Source organism: Arvicola amphibius, chromosome 5, assembly GCF_903992535.2.
Source record: "Arvicola amphibius chromosome 5, mArvAmp1.2, whole genome shotgun sequence".
In the NCBI taxonomy this organism is placed as follows: domain Eukaryota; kingdom Metazoa; phylum Chordata; class Mammalia; order Rodentia; family Cricetidae; genus Arvicola; species Arvicola amphibius.
Genome location: NC_052051.1, coordinates 11,829,348 through 11,852,684, shown reverse-complemented (window position 1 = coordinate 11,852,684; position 23,337 = coordinate 11,829,348). Strand labels below are relative to the sequence as shown.

The 23,337-nt window shown below is 44.9% G+C and overlaps 1 protein-coding gene across 2 annotated transcripts in view; it reads left to right on the top strand.

Moving 5' to 3' along the window:
- Positions 1 to 23,337, top strand: part of Arfgef2 (ADP ribosylation factor guanine nucleotide exchange factor 2) — an 82,195-nt gene that overhangs the window by 12,924 nt on the left and 45,934 nt on the right. Inside the window, exons 2-9 of one of the 2 annotated variants that reach the window (XM_038329669.2) lie at positions 2,318 to 2,348; positions 2,953 to 3,076; positions 9,521 to 9,667; positions 10,817 to 10,996; positions 11,351 to 11,606; positions 15,321 to 15,389; positions 17,491 to 17,639; positions 21,660 to 21,790. In XM_038329669.2, coding sequence (XP_038185597.1) covers positions 2,318 to 2,348; positions 2,953 to 3,076; positions 9,521 to 9,667; positions 10,817 to 10,996; positions 11,351 to 11,606; positions 15,321 to 15,389; positions 17,491 to 17,639; positions 21,660 to 21,790 — 1,087 coding nt within the window. Of the gene's footprint in view, positions 1 to 2,317; positions 2,349 to 2,952; positions 3,077 to 9,520; positions 9,668 to 10,816; positions 10,997 to 11,350; positions 11,607 to 15,320; positions 15,390 to 17,487; positions 17,640 to 21,659; positions 21,791 to 23,337 lie in introns of both variants that reach the window. The other variant, XM_038329668.2, reaches the window with a different exon arrangement.

The window sequence follows — 23,337 nt, the reverse complement described above, 5'->3', positions numbered from 1 at the left end:
GACGTGTCCAGCCTGTGAAAAAGGCTCTGTCAGCCTATTTGCTGCTGCTTCTCTGCCTGGATGATTTGCACATGGACTCAGCACTCTAACTGGCCTGTGTAATTATCTCTTGGCTAACCTTGGCTTTTGTCCTGCCTTCCTCTTTACACTCATGGCCAGTATAAGCTGCCCCATGGTAGGCAGGCTCAGGAGCTTCCTGCTTCTATGAAGGTATTGCACTATCTGTGCCATGCTGTGCCCTTGTGCTGAGTGGACAGGATTTCAGGGTGGTTTTTTTTTTTTTCTTCAACAGAAGTCGTTTAGGAAGTGCAACAATTCCTAATTCTTAACACTTAAGGCTCAAATTAAAAGTCTGTGATTGTGGAATTTGCATCTGAGATTTGCTTTTTGTTTTGTTTGTTTTGGGGACATGATCTCTGTACATAGCCCTGGCTGTTCTGGAAGTCTCTGTGTAGACCAGGCTGGCTTCAAATTCACAGAGATCCCCTTACCTCTGCCTCCTGAATGCTGAATTAAAGGTGTGCACCACCATGCTCAGCCATTGGAGATTTCTTGAATTCCCTGGTAGCATTTGCTCATGGGAGAGGCCTCATGTTTCCCCAGGCTGCTTGCTGTCCATGGAAGGCCGGAGACTTCCCTGGCACTTTAGGAAAACTAGAGTGTACTTTTACCCTGGTCCTGATGGGAAAGGTGACTGGGAGATTCCATACCTGAGTTGTAAACCAGCTCCCGGCTGGAAGAGCTGCCAGAGTGGGAAAAGCGCCTGTGTTTTTCCTTTGTGGTTTGTGTTAGTGAGAACAAAACTACATTTATGTTTTTATAGTTTACAGATTAATTCTCAGTGCATGCTTTGAGAGCTGGGGACATATGAGCTTATGAACACGGGCTCTCTAGACTGATTTTCTGGATTCATCCCTCCTTTACCTGAACCTTTTCTGGCTTTTGTTTGCTAATCTAAGATTTATACAGAGTCTGGCCTTGTATCCTGGCCTGCTTTGCTTGTTGCTCTTTAACTGAGCCACACTGGACTTAAGCAGAGGACCTGGGTTTGATTCCCAGCACCCACATGGTGGCTCCCAGCAGTCTGTAACTCCAGTTGCAGGGGATTTTTTGCCTTCTTCTGGCCTCTTTGGACATCAAGCATGCATGTGCCCAGATATATATGCAGGCAAACACTCCTACACATGAAAGAAGAAAAAAAATATGAAAAAAAACGGAACATGGGCCAGCACGATGGCTCATCAGGTGAAGGTGCTTGCTGCCAAACCTGGTGATCTAAGTTCAATCCCTGGGACCCACTTGGTAGAAGTAGTGAACAGACAACCAGTAGTTGTTCTCTGATTTTCACATACACACTGTTGCCCTTCCCCCAGTTAACTGAATAAATAAAACATCACTACTCCACTATTTAGATAACTTCCAATATTTGCCTGTTTCAGTATTCTCTTATCCTGTTTCCAGTCTTCTGTATATGGTTTTTTGCATAGTTAGATGTTTTGTGTTAACTATTTTACCATACATCTGCTATGGAGAGAAGGTAGATTGTAGACCACAGAGCCATGACCTGGATTCAAATTCTGACTCCCCCAGTTTTGTTTTTGGATTTTTTTAGATAGGGTTTTGTGTGTGTGTGTGTGTGTGTGTGTGTGTGTGTGTGTGTGTGTGTGTGTAGCCTTGACTGTCCTGGAACTCACTCTGTAGACCAGGCTGGCCTTGAACTCACAGAGATCCGCCTGCCTTTGCCTCCCAAGTGCTGGGATTAAAGACATGTGCCACCACCACCCTGGTAGTTACCCCCAGTTCTTAACGTGGGGGAAATTCTCTGTTCTCACTATGTCTGAGTTTCCTCGTTAAAATCTTTCATTCTCATTAGAGGGAGTTTGCTCAGAGACCGCTTGGTATTCAGGACTGTGAGGGAGCATGCTAGTACCTGCTAGTAACACTGCATAGGCCGAGGCAGGAGGATTCTGAATTCCCAATTAACATTGGCTGCATAAAAAGACCTTATCACAAACCACACTCAGGAGACGAGAAGTGCTGCTGTTATGTAGTGGGTAGAGACATGCACAGGATGGCTCCAGAGTGTCAGTAGTGCCCACCCACAGAGTCCTGTGGGTGTTAAGTGAACTCATGCCTAGCACAGTAACTCATGGGCTGGCAGTTGCTGCTGTAATAAGTCCTTGCTTCACTTTATAGTATATTTGAATGTTGCATAGTCTCATAAGTACTCTTTCCAGTGGTTTCCAGATGCCTGTAGCAAATCTTCCTTTTCTGTAAGTATTACATGCTCCTAATATGCTTTTTCTTCTTCCACCAGATGAAATTAAAGCAGAAATAGAAAAACAGAGGTAAGTAGCAGTGCTTCCTCCTTTTGGGAGTACTGCAGGTGGCGGCCATGGGAACTCCTTTCCACGCATGTTTACTCTTATATTTAAAGGGACAGCACACCCCTGTTAGCACAGTGCTCGCACGGTGGAACTCCTGGTCTGGGCAAGTGACAGGCCCGGGGCTTGTGGGCTTGTGTACTTGGAGGGAGGTTAAAGAAGGGCAAGTTGATGCCTTTAACCTCTTGAGAAGGAGGCAGAAGCCTTGTCTTGTGTGTCGAGGGGAATCTTGCACGGGTGCCTGCTCCTTATCTCGATGGTGGGAGTCAGCCAGTCATAGTTTAGAAACCTGGCTCTGGCATGGCTGCAGCAGCATCAAACAATGATGACAGTGAGTCCGTTATAAGTCAGAGCTCTTGCTTTCTACACATGACATTCTGGAGTTTTCTTTCTCGGGTTACATGTAGTCAGCTCGTAGTAACCACAAGATGGAGCTTGGAGTACTTTGAGTTGAGTGCTTACAAGCAGAGTGGGAAAATAGAGTAAGGTGGAGAGAAGTGAGCTTTTTTTTCTTTCTTTCTTGTTTTTTTTTTTCATTTTTCCTTTCCACCCTTTCCTGCTCTTCCAGGCTTGGTGCTGCAGCTCCGCCAAAGGCAAACTTCATTGAAGCCGACAAGTATTTCCTTCCATTCGAGCTGGCCTGCCAGTCTAAGTCTCCCCGGGTCGTCAGCACATCCCTGGATTGCTTGCAGGTACCACATGTAAACTTGGTGCAAGGGGCCCTTCAGAGCCACAGGCTCTCCTTACCCATAGCCATGCTGCTCTGGCACTGAGGATGCCCTTGGAGGTGGTGGTGTAAAAGTGTTCAAATCTTCCTTTGTGAAGATCTCATGTTGGTGGGAAGAGGGGTAGGTCTGTGTTCCTTAGTTATAATACACATTTCCCCAGAAGTGTATTATTTGTAAGTCGATTGTGTTTGATATACACGGGCATATGATGTGCTCCCAGCCTCATTGTTGATGGCATTAATGTGCAGGATCAGTGTAGAAACAGGTACAGTCACACCTGATTATTTGTGGTAGTTTCGGTCTACGGTCTCTATGAACATGAACTAGCCAGCCCTGAGAAATGAAGGAATGAAGGCTTGGGTTTCCCAGGTCTCCAATTTAGGCCAGCTGATGAATCTATAACTTCATTTTCTGTATGCGTCTATTTAAGGATACCTCTTAATATGTACCATTGGCTCATTAACATTGACTTCACAGCCAGGAGCATTGATAGCGCTCTTGAACCAAGTCTAACACCTACAGTTCTAAGGCAGCCCCAGCCTTCTTGCTCCTTAATGCTAGGAAGCACTTTCTCACACACTAGGGAGGCATTTTCTTTTTTTTTAATTTTTATTTATTATGTATACAATATTCTGTCTGCATGTATGCCTGCAGGCCAGGCCAGAAGAGGGCACCAGATCTCATTACAAATGGTTGTGAGCCACCATGTGGTTGCTGGGAATTGAACTCAGGACCTTTGGAAGAGCAGGCAATGCTCTTAACTGCTGAACCATCTCTCCAGCCCCCATAGGGGGGCATTTTCAAGAGCATAAAGAACAAGCCTGTGAAAGCCCTGCAATAAAAACATCACAGAAAAGACAGTGAATACCTGAAAGAAAGCAGTGTCATCTTGTCCTCTGCTGTGATTCGGGGTTGTCACTGTCCTCCAAGTGACCACAGAAGTTCCACCCTTCTGATTTGGGGGCTTTCAGATACGTTGAGTGAGGAGTCAGTGAGCGTATTTGAAAGCAGCAGTCTGAAAATGAGGATTGAGCACAGTTAGAGTTCTGTAGTGTCCTCAGATGATCTCCAGCTGCTGAGGACATAGAAATGCAGAAGTAGGGAGCCTGTCTGACAATGTCATAAGAGATGGGACAGCTCAGGTGCCTTAGTTCCTAAGCTATACTTTTTGATTTTTGTTTTTCTAGATTACCCCAGGTTCCTGACCACCTCTTAGCTTAGCAGGCAGTCCTGCCAGTGCAGAAGTATTGGCTGTATCATGAAGCAGGGAGCTGTGAACAGATGCTGTTAGGGTTGTCTAGAGAGTGTGTTAAAAGGGCCGTGAAGCCTCACGTAGGCCCACATTTCTTGAGGAAGAATGTTGTCATTGATTAGTTCTGTCTGCCAAGGCAAAGAACTGCAAAGTGGCAGGGCATATCACGTTTTTGGCATCCTCGATCTAGTATTCACTCAATTAATCTCTTTTCTTTAATATGTATACACTTTAGAATTGATGACAGGGTTTTTTTTTTCTCTCACAAAAGCTGTTCTTCCAAATGAAAAACTATTTCTTTCATTCCAGATAATTCTGTACAGATTGTCCTATGTGAAGCATCTAATGAGCCAAGAATTCTTAAATAGCAGGCTCAGTCCTACTTCTATCCTAAGATATTTGATGCTGTGACTGTTTCCCAAGGAAATCTGACATAGTTTAATTTTAGTTGTTTTTCCCCATGACAAGGTTTAGTTTGGGAACTGGTCCTGATGGCTAACACATCGATGTCCTGAGACAGCGATAACTCACACCCTTCACAGGGCTGTCTCTCGCCTCAACCCACCCTCTGCCCAGGTACCTCATTTCCATCACCTGTTTAAGCTTCACAAGAACCCTCTAAGGTGTCCGTTTTCATTCTTGTTTTGAGTCAAGGAATCTGAGGCTTAGCTAAAAAGGTGGCTAGTCAAGCTCAAGATCGTCTGCCCTCTAAGTAACAGGGTTGGTGGGTATGTAGGACTCTATAATGCACACTTAAGATCTTATTGAAAGCAGGCTCTGTGGACAGTTTTGTTGGAGCACAGTTGTCTTAGTTTGGGCTGTGATAACTGAGCCTTACAGAACTCCAGCTCTCTCATAGCTCCAGAGGGTGAGCAGTCCAAGTTGAAGGCCCTGCCTGACTTGGTGAGGACTTTGGCTCAACTTGTAGACTGCCGTATTCTCACTGTGCCCTAGTGTGTTAGAGTACCAGCTAGCCCTCTGGTCTTTTCTTATAAAGCACAGAGGCCATTGTGAGGGCCCCACAATGGTCATTGGGTTCTGGGACTAAAATATATGAATCTAGGAAACTGGAGAGATGGCTCAGTAGTTAAGAGCACTGACTGCTCTTCCAGAGGACTTAGGTTTAATTCCCAGCACCCAAATGTCAGATCACAACTGTCTTTAAATTCCAGCTTTAGGGAACCAGAAACCCATGGCAAAACACTAATACACGTTTTTAAAAAAAAAATATGGATCTGGGGAACATAGCTTCCAGTCATAGCAACAGAGAGATGCATATTTATTTGCTAATCTGAGGCTGCTGTCCCACCACTGAGCTTCAGTGAGTAGCTGCAGTGGAGACCACCTGACCTGTGTACTCAGTTCCTGGTCTTCTCTGGATAGATGGCTGACTTTGCTCTTTTTTTGTTTGTTTGTTTGTTTGTTTTTCAAGAAAGGATTTTCTTTGTAGCCCTGGCTCTCCTGGAGCCCACTCTGTAGACCAGGCTGGCCTCAAACTCACCTGCCTCTGCCCGCTGAGTGCTGGGACGAAAGTCGTGCACTACCACACCTATCAGCCTTGCTTTGCTGTCACCCTGTGACCTGGCTTTTCAATGATGACATTAGTGTCTTCCTGGAACTCTGTGTGTCCATGATTTCAAACACCTTCAGCTCACAGGGAGTCTTGAGGCTTAAGGTGTATGGTTCTCCTTTTGAATGGGATTCTTCAGCGTTTAGTAGGTTTACTGGGGTCTCTTTGTTTGGTATGCAGGTGTTAAGTGCACTATCCTTTTATGACTTTAGGAAGTGGATGGGCACCCTGGAAGACTGAATGGCAAGGGAGCTCACCCTCTGCTGCCTTGTCAAGCCTGCTTGACTGGAATTTCCTGGCAGTTGAGGAAACTCATGTCCTGGAAACCAAAGGCCAGAATCTAGGGATGAAGTCTGATTTGGAAAGAAGTGAAGCCAGCTGAAGTTACCTACACTGTGCCTTATCATTCATTTATCTTGGAGAGGTGACAAGGACAAAGGTGCTTTAGGGTTTGCTTTGTGATAGGCACAGTTGGCACAGTTCTCTCCTGCTGGAAGACACCTAGTGACTTCTCTGCTGCAGCTTCTGCAATACTAGGAGTCCTGTGCTCCTTTCCTTTTGCACGTGGTGGCCCACACTACCCCAGGGCAGGACTTGTCTTAACTAAGCCAATGTTTTTCTGGTTATATATTAATATTTTTGTAATATACTTTAGTATATTTTAACTTAAAATTTTAATTTACTAAATTTTGTTCTCTATAGAACTTTTAAAAGGTCAAGATAAAAATTAAATGCAAGTTGTGTAGAGGCAGACGGGGGAGTTCTGTGAGATGGAGGCCAGGTAGTCCTACACAGTGAGACCTTTTCTCAAAAGCAGTAAGAGCAGTGGAGCAGAGATGTCTGGGTGATTAAGAGCACTGACTACTCTTCCAGAGGCCCCAGGTTCAATTCCAACACCTATATGGTGGCTAAAACCATCTGTAACTCCAGTTCCAGGGAATCTGATGCCCTCTTCTCCACAGGTACCAGACATATGTGTAGGCAAAACACCCCCACACATAAAAAAAAATTTTTTTTCAAGACAGGATGTCTTTGTTCAGTCCTGGCTGTCCTGAAACTCACTGTATATACCAGGTTAGTCTTGCCTCCTGTGTGCTGGGATTAAAGGTGTGTGACACCACTGCCTGGCCAAAAAATAATTTTTTAAAAATTAGATACAAAATTAGTGCTAGGGGTATGACTCAGCTAGTAGAGTGCTTGTCTAACTTGCATGAGATTCTGGATTCAGTCTCCAGCACAATAGAATGGGCATGGTGATGCAAACGTGTAATCCCAGCACTCAGGATACAGAGACTGAAGGATTAAAAGTTCAGGATTGGTATAGATAAGTCTCTGTTTCAAAAGAAAAAAGATAAAAAGTAGAATGTTGTTTTCTTTAAATCCCAGTGAATCCTGTAGGAAATCATTGGCCTAGGTTGTCCTATTTATATCACAGATGTTGTATTTTAGCTCTTTTTGTTGGTTGGCTTTATGTGTGTTTGTGGTGGGTTGTGCACATGTATGTGGGTTGTGCACATGTATGTATGTAGAGGCAGGAGATGATTCTTGGGTTGTTCTTTAGGAGCTGTCTACTTTGAGACAGGGTCTCTCAGTAGCAACTGGGGCTCAGTAATAAGGATAGGCTGTCAGGCCAGCAGGCCTCCGGGATCTGCCTGTCTCCACCTCCTGACACTGGAATTACACGGCCATGTCAACCACTACACTTGGCTTTTTGCTGGGATCAAATTTAGGTCTTCATGCTTATGTGGCAAGCACTTCATAACTGAACTGTTTCCCCAGCCCTTAATTAAAGTTAATTATTTAATATTATTATTATTTTTGAGACAGGATCTCATTATCTATTCCTGGTTAGCATGGAGCTTACTACGTAGTCCAGAGATCTGCCTGCCTCTGCCTTTCAGGTGCTGGAATTAAAAATGTGTGACCATAGCCGGGCGGTGGTGGCGCACGCCTTTAATCCCAGCACTCGGGAGGCAGAGGCAGGAGGATCTCTGAGTTCGAGGCCAGCCTGGTCTACAAGAGCTAGTTCTAGGACAGGCTCTAGAAACTACAGGGAAACCCTGTCTCGAAAAACCAAAAAATAAAAAATGTGTGACCATCACACCTGGCCCTGTTTTTGGTTTTGATACAAGCTCTTGCTTGCTATGTAGCCTAGGCTGGCGTCAAATTCATAATCTTTCTGCCACAACTTCCCAAGTGCTTGGATTACAAGCCTGTGTAACCATGTTCAACTGGAAGCCTGTTTTCTCTTGTTTTGGTGCTCAGCATGGAACCCAGGTGTGATTCTGAAGCAGCAAGCTACTTTTTGGTCCAGGGACTTTCTTTTTTTTAAAAAAAAAAAAAAAAATTTATTTATTTATTATGTATACAATATTCTGTCTATGTTCTACAGGCCAGAAGAGGATACCAGACCTCATTGTGAGCCACCATGTGGTTGCTGGGAACTGAACTCAGGACTTTCGGAAGAGCAGGCAATGCTCTTAACCGCTGAGCCATCTCTCCAGCCCCGTCCAGGGACTTTCTTTTCCAACCTTGTTATTTTGGGAGTTGTGACTCATCCACTCAAATCCTAGTGCTCTGACAACTTGAACCCCAGTGTCAAGAGGGAGAAGCACTTGTCCACCTGAAGCTAGCCGTACCCTCTCAGTAGCCTGCCCAGCGCAGCAGGTCAGGGTGGGGGTGAACAGTTCTTGCTTGTCTTCCATTCTACCCACTTCCTTCAAGGTGCCAGAATTAGGCTGGAGCAGCAGAGGGGGCAGACATTCTGTTCCTTCTGTAATCCCATTGTATACTGTGTTTCTGCTTTAAGCCTCTCCCCCCACCGTGTATCCTTTTAGACCAGGCTGGTTTTGAACTCAGAGATCCACCTGCCTCTGCCTCCCCAGTGCTGGGATCAAAGGTGTGCACCACCACTGCCTGGTTCAAGCCACTCTTAATCTTTTTATGCTTATTGAATGAAGGTGCTTTGTAGCTAGTGATGAAGAAAGCCACTCAGAAATGTTGCAGGCTTCTGCAGGGTGGCCATCGTCCTAATACTGTGGTGGTGGCTCTGTGGGCAACCTCAGGAACACGTGTCTACCTGTGTAGGCAAAGGTAGGAAGCACATCTACATCTGGAACAGCAGCACATTCACATCCTTAACCAGCTCCTGGAAGCACAGTATGCCTTAGAAGCCTGGGCCTTATGGTGGCTGACCTCTAGAATAGCCTAGACAGCTGAGAAAAGAACAGATTCTGAGCTTCTGCCCTATAACTTCAGTTCAGTAGGTCTGGATCAAGGTCCAGGAGACTGCGATTTTACAGGCTCCTCTGCATGAGTCTGAATCTCAGCCAGGTGTAGAGCTCACCCTGACTTTTGTCTCATGGATCTCTCTCTTGCCATGGGCCAGGTCGAGTATAAGGTGCTACAGGCAGGTAGCCTCTGAAAAGCAGCTCATCCCCTGGGAGATAGCTAGAAGTTCCACTCAGAACAGCTGTGCTTGCCTGGCTCCCGGGAGCAGCTGCTGCCATATTTCATTCAAGACCATCATCCCTCCTGTCTTGTTTAGCCAGGCAGAAACTTGTAACCTTTGCTTGTCTTTGTGTAGAAACTCATCGCGTATGGGCACATCACTGGCAACGCCCCCGACAGTGGAGCTCCTGGGAAGCGGCTGATCGACAGGATTGTTGAAACCATTTGCAGTTGTTTTCAGGGCCCTCAGACAGATGAAGGGGTTCAGCTACAAATAATTAAGGTATTTCTATTTGCAGGGTCTGGGTTTGGGAATATGGGGTTTTAATTTACCATGTGTTGGTTGGGTGATGTTGAGCTGGAACAGAAGATGTGAAGAGTTACATAGAGCTCCTGTTAGCATCATGACTTACGAGCATGCCGTAAGCCCAGAGGAGTAGAACCAGGTATGTCCCTAGTAAATAGTCCCACCCACAATGCTCTAATCACCTGTGAACTTAATTGCTTGAGATTCTCTGGAGATTCTGGGTTCTAGCCAACCATTGCTCTGTAAGTCTTCATTGGTATTCTTAACGCCAGAACTCGCTCCTGTCTTCTTCCCATCTCTTCTTCCCTGTTCCATGGTTACTGTCAGGAAGGGCTTGGCACGAACGGGTACCACCAGTGTGTCAGGGAATGAGAGGGAGGGATAAAGGCCTCCTTCCAGATCTTAGGTCCTGAGTATCTCAGCTGTGTGGGAGTGAACTTGTCTTAAATCTTTTTGAACCTGATAGGAATCTGGGAGCCTCGGAACATTGGTACTCATGGTTCCTGTGGATGAAGTCAGGGAGTGTGTTTTGTGAGGGGACAGTCTAGTTTTCATTTTAGTTGTTTTTTTTTTTAAACCAATATTAGCATTTAGAATTTTCAGGGTTTTTTTTTTTAACTTTGGTTTTTCAAGATAGGGTTTATTTGTGTAACACTGGCCATCCTGGAACTTACTCTGTAGACCAGGCTGGCCTCAAACTAAGAGACTCTCTTGCCTCTGCCCCCTGAGTGCTCACTCACATTAAAGGTGTGAGCCACCATTGCCAAGCACTTTTTTTTTTTTAAAAAAAAAAATAGCCACTAGAACACCTATTTCATCACAGCTTAATTACTTCAAATGATGGGAATTAGCAATTGCTTTTTAAATTCCGAACAATAGGAAACTGGCTCTGGGTATTAATCATCCAGATGATTTTGAAGGACCATCTGAGAATTGAGAGAAATCAGGCTAATTGTGTTGGTACAAATGTGTGATCTTAGCACTTGGGGAACAGAGGCAGGAGGATTGCTGAAAGTTTGAGGCCAGCCTGTATATAACAAGTTTCAGGACACCTCAACTATTCTAGAAAGGTTTGACCAGGGGGAATATGGGCATTCTAGAAGGTGACCGTTTCTGCTGTCTCAGGCTCTTCTGACTGCTGTGACGTCCCCACACATTGAAATCCATGAGGGCACTATCCTGCAAACAGTGAGGACATGCTACAATATCTATCTGGCCAGCAAAAACCTCATCAATCAAACCACTGCCAAGGCCACACTTACCCAAATGCTGAATGTCATCTTTACCCGCATGGAAAACCAAGTGGTGAGTGACAGCTGGGCTAGCCAAGTATCCTGCTGATATCAACTCATGCATGTGCAGGGCCACTGGCCCTGGAAGTTTATCCCTTCCTGAGACTTATGATTTTAAAACCAGGGGGCAGCTTGAGCATGGATCTTTATAGTTTGGTCCTCACATTTCTAAGTCTGCTTTAGACTTAACTTCCTGAGCTGGGGATATAGCTGAGTGGTGGAGCCCTTCCCTATTATATACAAGGCCCTAGGTTTAACCCCAGTGCCCAGGAAAACAGCACAGAAGTTTTATTAGCTTGTTGAAAGTTTTGTTTCTTACTATGATGCTAGAACCATTTAGATGGAAACCTTCTCTATTGTGCTTTAGTTACAGGAAGCCAGAGAATTGGAAAAACCAATCCAGTCTAAACCTCAGTCCCCTGTGATCCAGGCGACAGCAGGATCTCCCAAATTCAGCCGATTGAAACAGAGCCAGGCCCAGAGCAAACCAACGACTCCTGAAAAAACAGAATTGCCCAACGGTGATCATGCCAGGAATGGCCTAGGAAAAGTGAGCTCAGAAAATGGAGAGGCTAACCGAGAAAGAGGTTCATCATTCTCTGGTTCCACTGAGCCTTCCAGGGGTGAGTAGGTATCCTCCTGAGGTTGTGGGGCACACCAGGAAGTGTGGGCTAGCAGTTAAGGAAACCCCTGGGTGCAGGTTGTCCATTCTGGACTTTTTCTTAGCCTCCCCTTTTCTGTTGACTATGTGGGGCACGGCCATTGAGGCCTGATGGACGTTCTGGAATGGAACTGCCTGCTGCTGCTCCTGTCAGCCTTAGCACAGTAGGTGCAGTTTGGGGCCCTTCATCTCCACAGGGAGTTAACTAGGTGATTAATTAGTACTTGGCAGTCTGGTGCCATGCATAGCCCCTGTGAGGAGCTAGGACACCAGATGGGCAGGTAGGTTGATGGCATGGAGACAGCTTTGTTGTCTTCTAGTCATCAAACAAAATTCACTTGATTTTTTTTTTTTTGCTTTAATTTTTTTTTGTTTGGTTTGTGTGTTTGTGTGCACTTGTGTATGAGCATGGCTATGCATGTGCTGCAGAGCACCTATAGAGGTTAGACTCCTACTTGTGGGAGTCAGGCTTGGCAGGAGGTCATCTTACTGGCCCTTTGTTTCCATTTTTAAACAAAATAATATGCCAATATATGGTTATAATCAGATAGTAAATGATTTATTAAGCAAAAAATGGTGATGAGCTAGGAATATCTGCATCTCTTCTTAAGCCAGTGGTCTGAACCAGATCCAAAAGCCATCGGCTTTCAAAACCTTGTCTTCCTGGATGATTCTAATTCTTCACTCACGGCCTTTGCTCTACATAGTGTATCTGATCTGTCTTTTCAGCTGATGTCATCTCTGCTTCAGTCACATGACTGATGATGCCACCACCACCACCCAGCTTCTTTTTTAAATCATAAAGAAAAAAAAGAGTTTTATTTTGACTCACAGTCTTGGACCAAGGTCAAGGATGAAGTCTGGTCTTCTGGTGTTGGCCTTCTTACTGTCTGTCATGGTGATAAAGAACATCATTGTATGGCATTCTTCTGTATGTTAGCTTCATCCTCTTCATAGTGAATCAGGCTATGCTGTCCAAGTCAGTGCTGTGCAGATGGTGAACCGTATTGTTTTGCCAGTGATGATGGTGGTGGTACCTCTGCCTGTTAGTACAGATGTGCTTTCCCCCACTATTCCCTGTCTGCATGTCGCTGACAGTGGGTGTGGAGCCCTTGGGTACAGAGCCAAAGGGCGACCCTGCTGCCGTCTAAATGGAAAGTCTGCAATGTTGATGTGGAACTTTTACTGTTCTTTTTGGAAATGAGAAGGCTTTAGCAAATTGAAAGTGCTTTCTTTTTGGTTAATTGGAAATTTTCATTATGGACTTAGTCTCTGGGGCCAGAGAGGTGACAGGAATGAGCAGTCCTCCTTAGGAGGGGCATGAGTGCCTTCTCCCAGCACACTCACTCGGAGTTTACAGGTGAGGGATGGAAGCTTGGAAGCTTGAGGGACTTAAATCCCCACACTGGGAAGCAGGCCAAGCACACCATCTCCAGAGCCTTCACCTTAGGCCCCTATTGAACCTACTTTTGTGCGAAACAGTTCTCTCTAGTCTTTTATTAAAAGAACCGTTTTCTTCTACTTCTCTTCTCTTTCTACTACCACTGCCTCCTCCTCCTCTACCTCCTCCTCTTCCTCCTTTTTTGGGCAGAGTATTACTTTATAGCTCTGGCTGCCCTGGCACCTACTGTGTAGTAGACCAGGCTGGCCTAGAACCTACGGAGCTCCATCTGCTTTTACACCGCCCCCCCCCCCAAGTGCTGGAATTAAAGGGGTTCTTTAATTTGTGATCTTTCTGCTTTAAACGTCCCTGTAGTTAGTGCTGCAGCCTTAACACCCCCCAACCCCCCAGGCCTGACTTCAGAGATGTTTTTACTATTGTTTTGAGACAGGGTCTCTCTCTCTTTTCCTCCTGAGACTAGGTCTCACTATGTAGCCCTGGCTGTTTGGAACTCAATATATAAATCAAGCTGGCCTCAAACTCACAGAGATCCACCTGCCTCTGCTTCTCGAGTGCTGGGATTATAGGCAGGTGCCACCACCACCCACCCAGCTTTGGCTTCAGGTTTTCTAATAGATGCCAGATGTGTTACTTATTGAACAGTCTTTCAGTTAACAATTATTAGTCACTGATTCAAAGATTTTATGAGCAATTGGTAAGGAAATGACACACACCTGCAAGCCTGCTTCTGTCAGCTATCACTTTATAGCCTCTGGTCACACTGAGCCACCCAAGCCTCTGATAATATGACTTTATGTCTCTTGGACATTGACTGTGTACAAGGTGCTGTGCAGCAGATAGTACAATTTAGAAATGATCAGCATAATTTTATGAAGTCCTAGCATCAGTGTGTTGGAACTAAATAGGAACCTAGAAATACCTAGTCACTGGACAGTGGTGCTGCAGACCTTTAATCCCAGCACTCGGGAGGCAGAGACAGGTGGATTTCTGTGAGTTTGAGGTCAGCCTGGTCTATGGAGCAAGTTCCAGGACATATGCCAAAGCTATACAGAGAAATCCTGTCTTGAAAAGCAAACAAAAGAAAGAGAGAAAGAAAGAATGAACAAAAAGAAATGCCTAGTCATGGGCTAGAGTGGAGCTTCATGGTAGAGCATTTGTCCAATATGCGAGGCCCTGGTTCAGTCCCCCGTACGAGAAGGTGGAAGAGCCAGGTCTGGAATATCTAGCCTTAATATTTACATATCATAATGTAGATGATTATATGGGTGGTAAGTGAGCAATTTGTATTTTAATAGTTACACACTTTAGCATGTATTGCTACAGTATAATTAGCACCTGCTATGTTGATATTTGTTCACTGTTTAAGGGAAATTGAATGTCATTGCATTGTGATGATGTAAGTGGAGCATAAATGGGGCAAAAGTCATGAAGGATGGTGTGAAAACTCAACTAGAGGCTTGGGTAACTAATCCAGTCTAAATCATGGTTTTGAGATAGAGAAATGAATTTAGAAGATTTTGGTTGTAACTGGGTCATTTCTTAGTTTCCATTCAGGTTCTTTGCTCCAAAAGAAGGATATGATGTCAGTAATCTCATGTGAGTGGATTTGATTATGGGTGTTCAGTGACAGTTGAAGATGAACATGCTTAGCACTGTTCCCCAGAACCTCAAAGACCAAGCTCAGGTCTGGCAGAAGTGGTGGTGAACTGAGTCCTCACTGAGGAAGCACTCTCACGCTCTTTGTTGTTGCTCATTCAAGATGATACCTTTGCTTAATATGGTGTTTTCTAACCAGTGATATAATTTCCATATTCTAGTCAGAGCTTGTTCATTCTCTTCACTCCATAAACGCCTCAATGCAGTCAATCCTCAAGTGTCAGGTTAGGAAGCTCATGCTGAATTCTAGGCAGGCTTGACTCAGGGAGTTTAACATGGCACTCGCCAGAGCTGCTTGGTGCAGGCACAGAGAAACCCAATCAACTCTGGTTCTCACTGGGACTGGGACGGCCTGGGCTGAGCAGCTGGGTCATAGGAAGGAGCAGAGGACAGGACAGGGTTTCAGTGCTCTGGAGAGTGAGTCTTGAAATCCAAGCAGATCCTTCCCTTAGGTTCTACATCTGAGGGGGTCCTTTCTGCTGGCAGATGGCAGTGGAGGGAACACATTTGTACCTCTGAGCTTTAGAACAGGACTCTAGAAGACCATTGCCATAATCTCCTCCTTCCTTTCTTTCCCTGGAAACACCCTCTCTGTGTTCGTGTTTGGGGTGTATGTAGGCACTGATGATGGAGCCCAGGAGGTGGTGAAGGACATCTTAGAGGATGTGGTCACATCTGCTGTGAAAGGTGAGTGGACAGCCCTGCCTTTACTCACGCCTCTTTGTGTGTGGAGCCCCTCAGGCAGCATCTGGTTCTCCTCAGTGAACTCTTGGAATTCTTGGAAACCGAGTTGCTGTTGCCTCCCAGCCTGCACTTGACACACAGTGATTAGTTCTGTTCTGTTGAGGTAAAGGAGTATTAGAAGCTCTACCTGGAGACACAGGGGTCCACTCCATATGTCTTCTGCTGCAGAACTGCTAAGATGTCAAGACCGGACATTATGTGTCCAGTCCACACAGCAGTAGGTGTTAGGCACACAGGAAGGTGGTGCTCACTGGGAGCCTCCAGTGCTGCCTCTCATGGTGCGCTCAGTGCTGGTCAGCTTATAGAGCTAGCCTTGATGCTGTTTCCTTTGTCTTTACTCTGTACTCAGTCAGTGGCTGCATGTAGAATACTGTTCCAGTGCCATTAATTGGACAAGAAATCTTAAAAAAAAAATGGTAGCAGCTTGCAATCAAGAGTTTTTTTTAAATGAGAGAGAGAATAGAACACAAACAATTATGTAGTTGGATACATGAGGCATGGAAATGTTCATTCTTTTCATACTGTGTTTCAGGTTTTTTATGTGTATGTGTTCAGACTGGGGCATGGTTTACATTCAATTCTTTTTTTTTTTTTAAGTTTATTTAATTTTAAGCACATTGGTGTGACGGTGTTAGATTCCTGATCCAAACTGAGTTACAGACAGTTGTGAGCTACCATGTGGGTGCTGGGACTGTTTGAATCCGGATCCTCTGGAAAGGCAGCCGGTGCTCCTAACCATTGAACCATCTCTCCACCTCCTACATTCAATTCTGTATGAGTGTTGTGGCCCATGCATATACTCCACACTTGGGAGACTGAGGCAGGAGAACCCATAGTGAGTTCCAAGCTGGACTTAAGTCCAGGGCCTTATACATACCACACTGCCATTGAGTTACATCCCAGCCTCATGTCATAGTTTGAAGGCCATATCTCTGAGCCTTCTGTTTGTTAACTAGGGTGCAGCCAAGCTCTTCCAGAGATCCCAGAACTTAGCCCTGTAGCAACTAAGTAGCTCCTGCCATCCATCACACAGGCCGTGTCAACCGTGTCACACCTCAGCCTATTGTGTAGTAGCACTGGGTCAATTACATGTCGAGTAAATATATGCTTTATAAAACTATTACTGGCCATTGAGATCACTTGGCAGGGAAAGGTGTATCTGCCACCAATCCTGAGGACTTGCATTCAGTCCCTGAGACCCTCATGGTGGAAGGAGCGCGCTGACTCCCACAAGTTGTCTTCTGCCCCCCCCCCCACAGTAAATAGATATAATTTTAAGATATTTTCTATTTAGAAAAACATTTTGAAGCTGGGTGTGGTGGCGCACACCTTTAATCCCAGCACTCAGGAGGCAGAGGCAGGTGGATCTCTGAGTTCAAGGCCAGCTTGGTCTACAGAGTAAGTTCCAGGATGGCCAGGACTGTTACACAGAGAAACCCTGTCTTCGAAAAACAAAACAAAACAAAAAACATTTTGAAGACTGCTTGAGTTCTTCTTCAGTGTCATGTGCATATATGAGGAAGATATGTAATAGATTCCTCCCACAGTCATTGTTTTGCTCAGGAATAGATATGTTTTCTTTAGTTGAATGATAACATTTATGTAATTTCTGTTTTTTACCTGATTTCCAGGAAGCTCAGGTCTGTTTTTCCTTGAGACTAAGTTTTTTTGTTTGTTTGTTTTTTGGTTTTTTTAAACTGTGTCTTAATTCTTGTGTTACTAACCTTCACCCTTTAAATAAAATCTTGGTTTTCATGTTTTGCTACTTCCTGTCTTTTTCAGAAGTGGATGGGTGGGCAGAACTGCTGTACCTCACAGCTTTGCAGGTGCTATGAGTGAACCCCTGTGGGGAGATAGGCACTGCTGTGGCCCTGGTGGTGAGGTTGTGGGTAAGAGTAAGGCAGGAAGCCTAAGCAGCACTGTGTTGTAGGGATTAGGAAGAGGGGGCATGCAGCACTGAGTCAGTGAGCAAGTGCTGTCTGGTTCATGCAGCCTTTTGGGGTACACTCACTGGGCAATGACTTTGTACTTATGTCTTAAGAAGCAGCAGAAAAGCATGGTCTGATGGAGCCTGACCGAGTTCTGGGTACCCTAGAATGCCAGGAATACGCTGTTCACCCAGGAGTTGATGAAAACTCACAGACCAATGGCATAGCCGACGACAGGCAGTCACTGTCCTCAGCAGATAATCTGGTATGTCATTGTGCATCTCATATTCCATATCCCATACGGACACCCTTTCATTTGCACGCTTTTAGAGGTTACAGAATTAGGTCTCTGTCAGAGAAATGGCTATGCAAGAGGGCCCTGCAGGTGTTTGTCGCACAGACCTGGTCTCATACTCTGTGAAGCACAGTTGCCTTTGCTAACGTTGGTTATACACACTGTCACTATTGAACTTTTTTCTTTGCAACCAGGTCTCACTATATAGCTAGGCTAGCCTCACACAGAGATCTGTCTGCTTCTGTCTCTTTTATGAATATATATGCCTAATCCTGTGTGTGTGTGTGTGTGTGAGAGAGAGAGAGAGAGAGAGAGAGAGAGGGAGGAGAGGAGAGAGAAGCAAATGCATATGTGTATGTGTGCTTGCCTATGCTTATGTGGTGATGTAGGTGGGTCTTCTGTCTATATGTTACTTTCATTGGTCAAATAAAGAGACTGTCCTTTGATAGGACAGCGGCTTAGATAGGCAGAGTAGTCAGAACAGAATGCTGGGAGAGAGAAGCAGTCAGGCAGATGCCATGATTCCCCTTCCTGACACGGACACTGGCTAGACTCATGCCAGTAAGCCACGACAAGCCACAATCTCATGGTGCTACACACATTAATAGAAATGGGTTAATCAAGATGTGAGAGTTAGCTAGTAAGAGGCTAGAGCTAATGGACCAGGCAGTGTTTAAATGAATACAGTTTCTGTGTAATTATTTTGGGTAAAGCTAGCCGGTGGTCAGGAGCTGGGCAGCTGGAAGTGGCCCACAGCTCCTTCTACAATTGGTGCCCAAGGGCGCCACTCTTTAGTGATGAGGCGAGCAGGCCTGCTTTTCATCCCGTCTGGTTTCTGCATGGCTAACTTAACACCTGAAATAACAACACACAAATTGTATTCATTTAAACACTGCCTGGCCCACTAATTCTAGCCTCTTATTGGCTAATTCTCACATCTTGACTAACCCAAATCTAATAATCTATGTAGCACCATGAGGTCGTGGCTTACCGGCGTAAGTCTAGCCAGCATCCTTTTGGGGGAAGGAGAATCATGGCGTCTGCCTGACTGCTTCTTTCTCCCAGCATTCTGTTCTGTCTACTCTGCCTATCTAAGCTGCTGCCCTATCAAAGACCAAGGCAGTCTCTTTATTTGACCAATGAAAGTAACACATAGACAGAAGACCCGCCTACATCAATGTGGAGGCCAGAGGTCAATGCTGGGTGTCTTTCTCTGTTGTTTTCCACCTTACTTTTTTGAAAGAAAGTCTCTGAGTCTGGAACTCGGTGATTGGCTAGACTGGCTGGTTAACGAGCCCAGGATCTGTCTGTTCACACCTCCCAACACCTGAGTTACAGATACCTGCTCCCGTACCTGACTCTGATGTGAGTGCTGGGAATCTGAACTCAAGTTCTCATGCTTGTGTGCCATCTCCTCAGCCCTTCATTCTTTTAAGGGTAAATTTCTCTAAGCAGTGTCACTGAGTCAGGAGTTGGTAGTTCTGGGCTGAGGAATTATCCCAGAGGCAGAGTGCTTGTCTAGCATGAACTAGGCTCTGGTTCAGAGTGAAATATAACTGAATTTAATTTCTAAAAAAGTGCATATACACATAACACACAGAGCAAGAGAGGAAATGTTTTAAATGAACATGCTAACACATGCCTGATGGGCCAGCATTTTGGAGGCTGAGCAGTACCGAGGTAGGGAGGGGTGTGTGTGTGTGTGTGTGTGTGTGTGTGTGTGTGTGTGTGTGTGTGTAGACTGTTACCAACAAATGAATGATTTGAAAGCTTTATGCCTTTAGTCAATTGGGAAGGTACCGCTCATATCCTACCCTCCCTCCTCTAGTCTGTTGAAAGCCATTTTCTCTTCTTGCATTAAAACTGAGTGACAGCATTCATTTGAATCCTTATATTCTGACAAGAGAACAATCCCACCCTAATATCATTATTTAAGTTTAGATTTTCTTTTTCTTTTCTTTGTTTTTTCAAGACAGTTTCTTTGTAACAGCCCTGGCTGTCCTGAAACTCACTTTGTAGACCAGGCTGGCCTCAAACTCACAAAGATCTGCCCGCCTCTGCCTATACTGGCCTTAAAGGCATGTGATCCCACACCCTGCTACGTTTATTTATTTATTTTTTAAGATTTAGTTATTTATTATGTACATAGTGTTCTGCCTTATTGTATGTCTGCACGCCAGAAGAGGGCACCAGATCTTATCATAGATGGTTGTGAGCTACCCTGTGGTTGCTAGTAATTGAACTTCGAGCCTCTGGAACTGCAAACAGTGCTCTTAACCTCTGAGCCATCTCTCCAGCCCTCTATTTGACTTTCTTAGTAATTACTTACTCGTCTGTTTTGCCCAGTTTTCATTTTAGAGGAGGGTTTCTACATTTCTGTAATCAATTCTAAGAATCTCTGTGTGTAAAGGCTGTTGATCTTTGTTATATGTTGTATATATTTACTTTATTATGCTTAAATATAATTTTTAAAATCTATTTTTATGTGTATTGAGTGTTTTTCCTACATGAATATCTGAACACCATGTGCATGCCTGGTGCCTGGGGAGGGCCAAAGAGGGCATGTAATTCCCTAGGATTAGAGTTACACATGATTTGAACTTCCATTTTGGTTCTGGGAATCAAACTGGTTGTCTGGAAATGTATCAAGTTCTCCTAACTAATGAGCAACCTCTCTATATATACCCTAAATGTATTTATTTACTTACTTTTTGAGGCAGGGTCTGATATCCGTGGCTGGTGTGGAACTTACTGTGTAGATCAGGCTAGCCTCAGAGTCACAGAGATCTGCCAGCCTCCATCTCTGAATATTGTGATTAAAGGTGTGCACTACCACACCTGGCTAAATGTAATATTTTTAAGTCGATTTTGAAGTACATGTCATGTTTTCCCCAATCATTCTGCTTTAGAGTTCTTACAAATATCTTTTTTGTTTTTGTTTTCTTCTCCTTCCCCCACACCAGGGTTTCTTTATATAGCCCTGGCTGTCCTGGAACTTGCTCTGTAGACCAGGCTGGCCTCCAATTCATAGAGATCAGCTTGTCTCTGCCTCTTGAATACTAGGATTAATGATGTGCACCACCATTACCCAGTCTCTCTCTCTCCTCTCTCCTTCCTTCCTTCATTTCTTGAGAGCGTATGTGTATGATGTGTGTAATTATATTTTGGCATTGGATGCCACAGCACACATATAAGAGATCAGAGGACAACTCTAGAGTTGGCTCTCTGCCCTTCTACTGCTATGTGAGTTCCAGGGATCAAACTCAGTTTTTCAGGCTTGAATGGCAAGAGCTGTTACCCATTGAGCTATCTTGCTGGCCACTGTGGTTTTTGGGTTTTTTGTTTGTTTTTCAAGACAGGATTTCTGGGGCTGGAGAGATGGCTCAGAGGTTAAGAGCACTGGCTGCTCTTCCTAGAGGACGTGAGTTCAATTCCCAGCAACCACATGGTGGCTCACAACCATCTGTAATGAGATCCCGTGCCCTCTTCTGGAATGCAGGCAAAACAGTGTGTACATAATAAATAAATAAACATATGTGTGTGTGTGTTTATAAAAGGACTGGATTTCTGTATGTAGCCTTGACTGTTGTGGAACTGTTTTTGTAGATCAGACTGGTCTTGAACTCAGAGAGTTCTGCCTACCTCTGCCTCCTGAGTGCTGGGATTAAAGGCGTGCGCCATCATTGCCTGGCTGTTTTTCTGTTTGTTTGAGACAGGTTCTTGAACAGCCTCTATGAGCTGGAACTCACTGTGTAGCTGAGAAGGACTTTACACTCCTGATCCTCAGCCTCCATTCCCAGTGCTGGGACGACAGGGGTGTGTGTGTGTCCGCCTGGCTCACAAGGTCTACAGTTTCTCTGATGACACAACTGGGGCATCTATTTTGTGTCTTCTCCCCCCACTCTACCTTCCAGTTGAATAAATACAGGAATTTAGGTTTTCATGACATAATTCTTTTCTTCCTGAATTTCCCTTTGTTTCTAACTTTAGGAACCAGATGTTCAAGGACATCAAGTGGCTGCTAGGTTCTCTCACATTCTGCAGAAGGATGCCTTCCTGGTGTTTCGTTCCCTGTGCAAGCTGTCCATGAAACCTCTCGGGGAAGGACCCCCAGATCCAAAGTAAGCTTGCAGCAGCTATGGTCATCTGCTACCCTGTAACCTGGGAGTTTGTGTTCTGTGTTTTGTCCTCCCGTTTCCCACAGTGTAGGTATGGGATAGTTTCACATTTCTCCAGACTCAAGCAGTCCCTACACCTCCCCGTTCCCCTGCGATGTCTCCACTATCCATAATCTTACTCAGATTTGTTCTTGCTTTGTTTGTCTTGTACTGACTAAGGCCTTAATTTCCTTGTGAGGCTGTGAAGGGACAAGATGCCTATAGACTCCATTCCTGGCCCTGACTGGAAACCTCAGCTCCATGAACAAAGATTTAAGCCCTAGAGCCTAGCGTCTCTTCCCAGTGAAGTGGCTGGCCAACAGTGTCTGTACTGTGGAGAGAAGAAAACCGGCTTTATTTAGAGCCGATTCTAGTTCTTATATCCTTCACTGCAGGGCAACTCCAGGGCTGCCCAAGTGATGAACTACAGTGAAAAACAGTGAAGTGAAGTAGATGTTGTTCTACGTACAGGGTGGTATACTTCCCAGTCTCTGCTGTTGGTATCCCGGCTGCTCATCATTATAACCCTCAGTCTTTCTGTTGAGCATCATAACAACCATTAGGAAAAGGGCTATGAATGTTTTCCATTTTTTCAAACTTTATTTTATGATTGTATGTGTGTGTGATTGTGTTGGTGTGCACAGAAATCATTATACAACTTTGTGGCATCAGTTCTCTCCTCCACCTTTACCTGGATTCCAGGGACCAAACTCAGGTCCTCAGGCAGCAAGTACCATTACCTGCTGAGCCATTTCCTCCCCCGACTCACCCACTCTCCCTACAGCTGCCCTTCTGAGACAGCTTCTCTTTATGTTACTTAGTCTGACCTAATTCATCTCAGCATCCTCTTGCCCCAACTTCCCAAGTGATCGGATAACAGGAATTTACTACCCAGCTAGAAAAAAATCATTTTCTCTCTATTGTTATTTTAGCTTTGTACATGTTAATGTTTTGCCTGTATGCATGTGTGTACACCATGTGGGTGCCTCTTGTATCCTCTGGAACCGGGGTCATTGAAGGTTGTGAGTCACCATGTGGGTGCTGGGGACTGAACCTGGATCCTCTGAAAGAGCAGCAAGTGTTCTTAACTTCTGAGCCATCTTTCTAGACCTGAAGATTCATTTATTTTATGTTATGTGTACAATTATTTGGCCTACATGTATGTATGTGTACCAGGTATGTGCCTGGTGACCTTGGAGATCAGAAGAGTTCCAGATTCCCTGGAACTGGAGGGGAATTATAGGTGCTGGGAATTGAACCTGAGTCTTCAAGCAACAAGTGCTCTTAGCCACTGAGCCATCTCTCCACCTGCTCTTTTTTTAATTGTTGTTGTTTGTTTGTTTGTATTTTGAGACAGGGTCCCATGTAGTCCTGATTAGCCTGGAATTTACTATGTAGACCAGGCTGGACTGATAACTCACAGAGATCCAACTGCCTCTGTTATCCAAGTGCTGGGATTAAAGAAGTACACCATGGTACCTGGTGAATTTTCTTAACAACCCTGCTTGGGC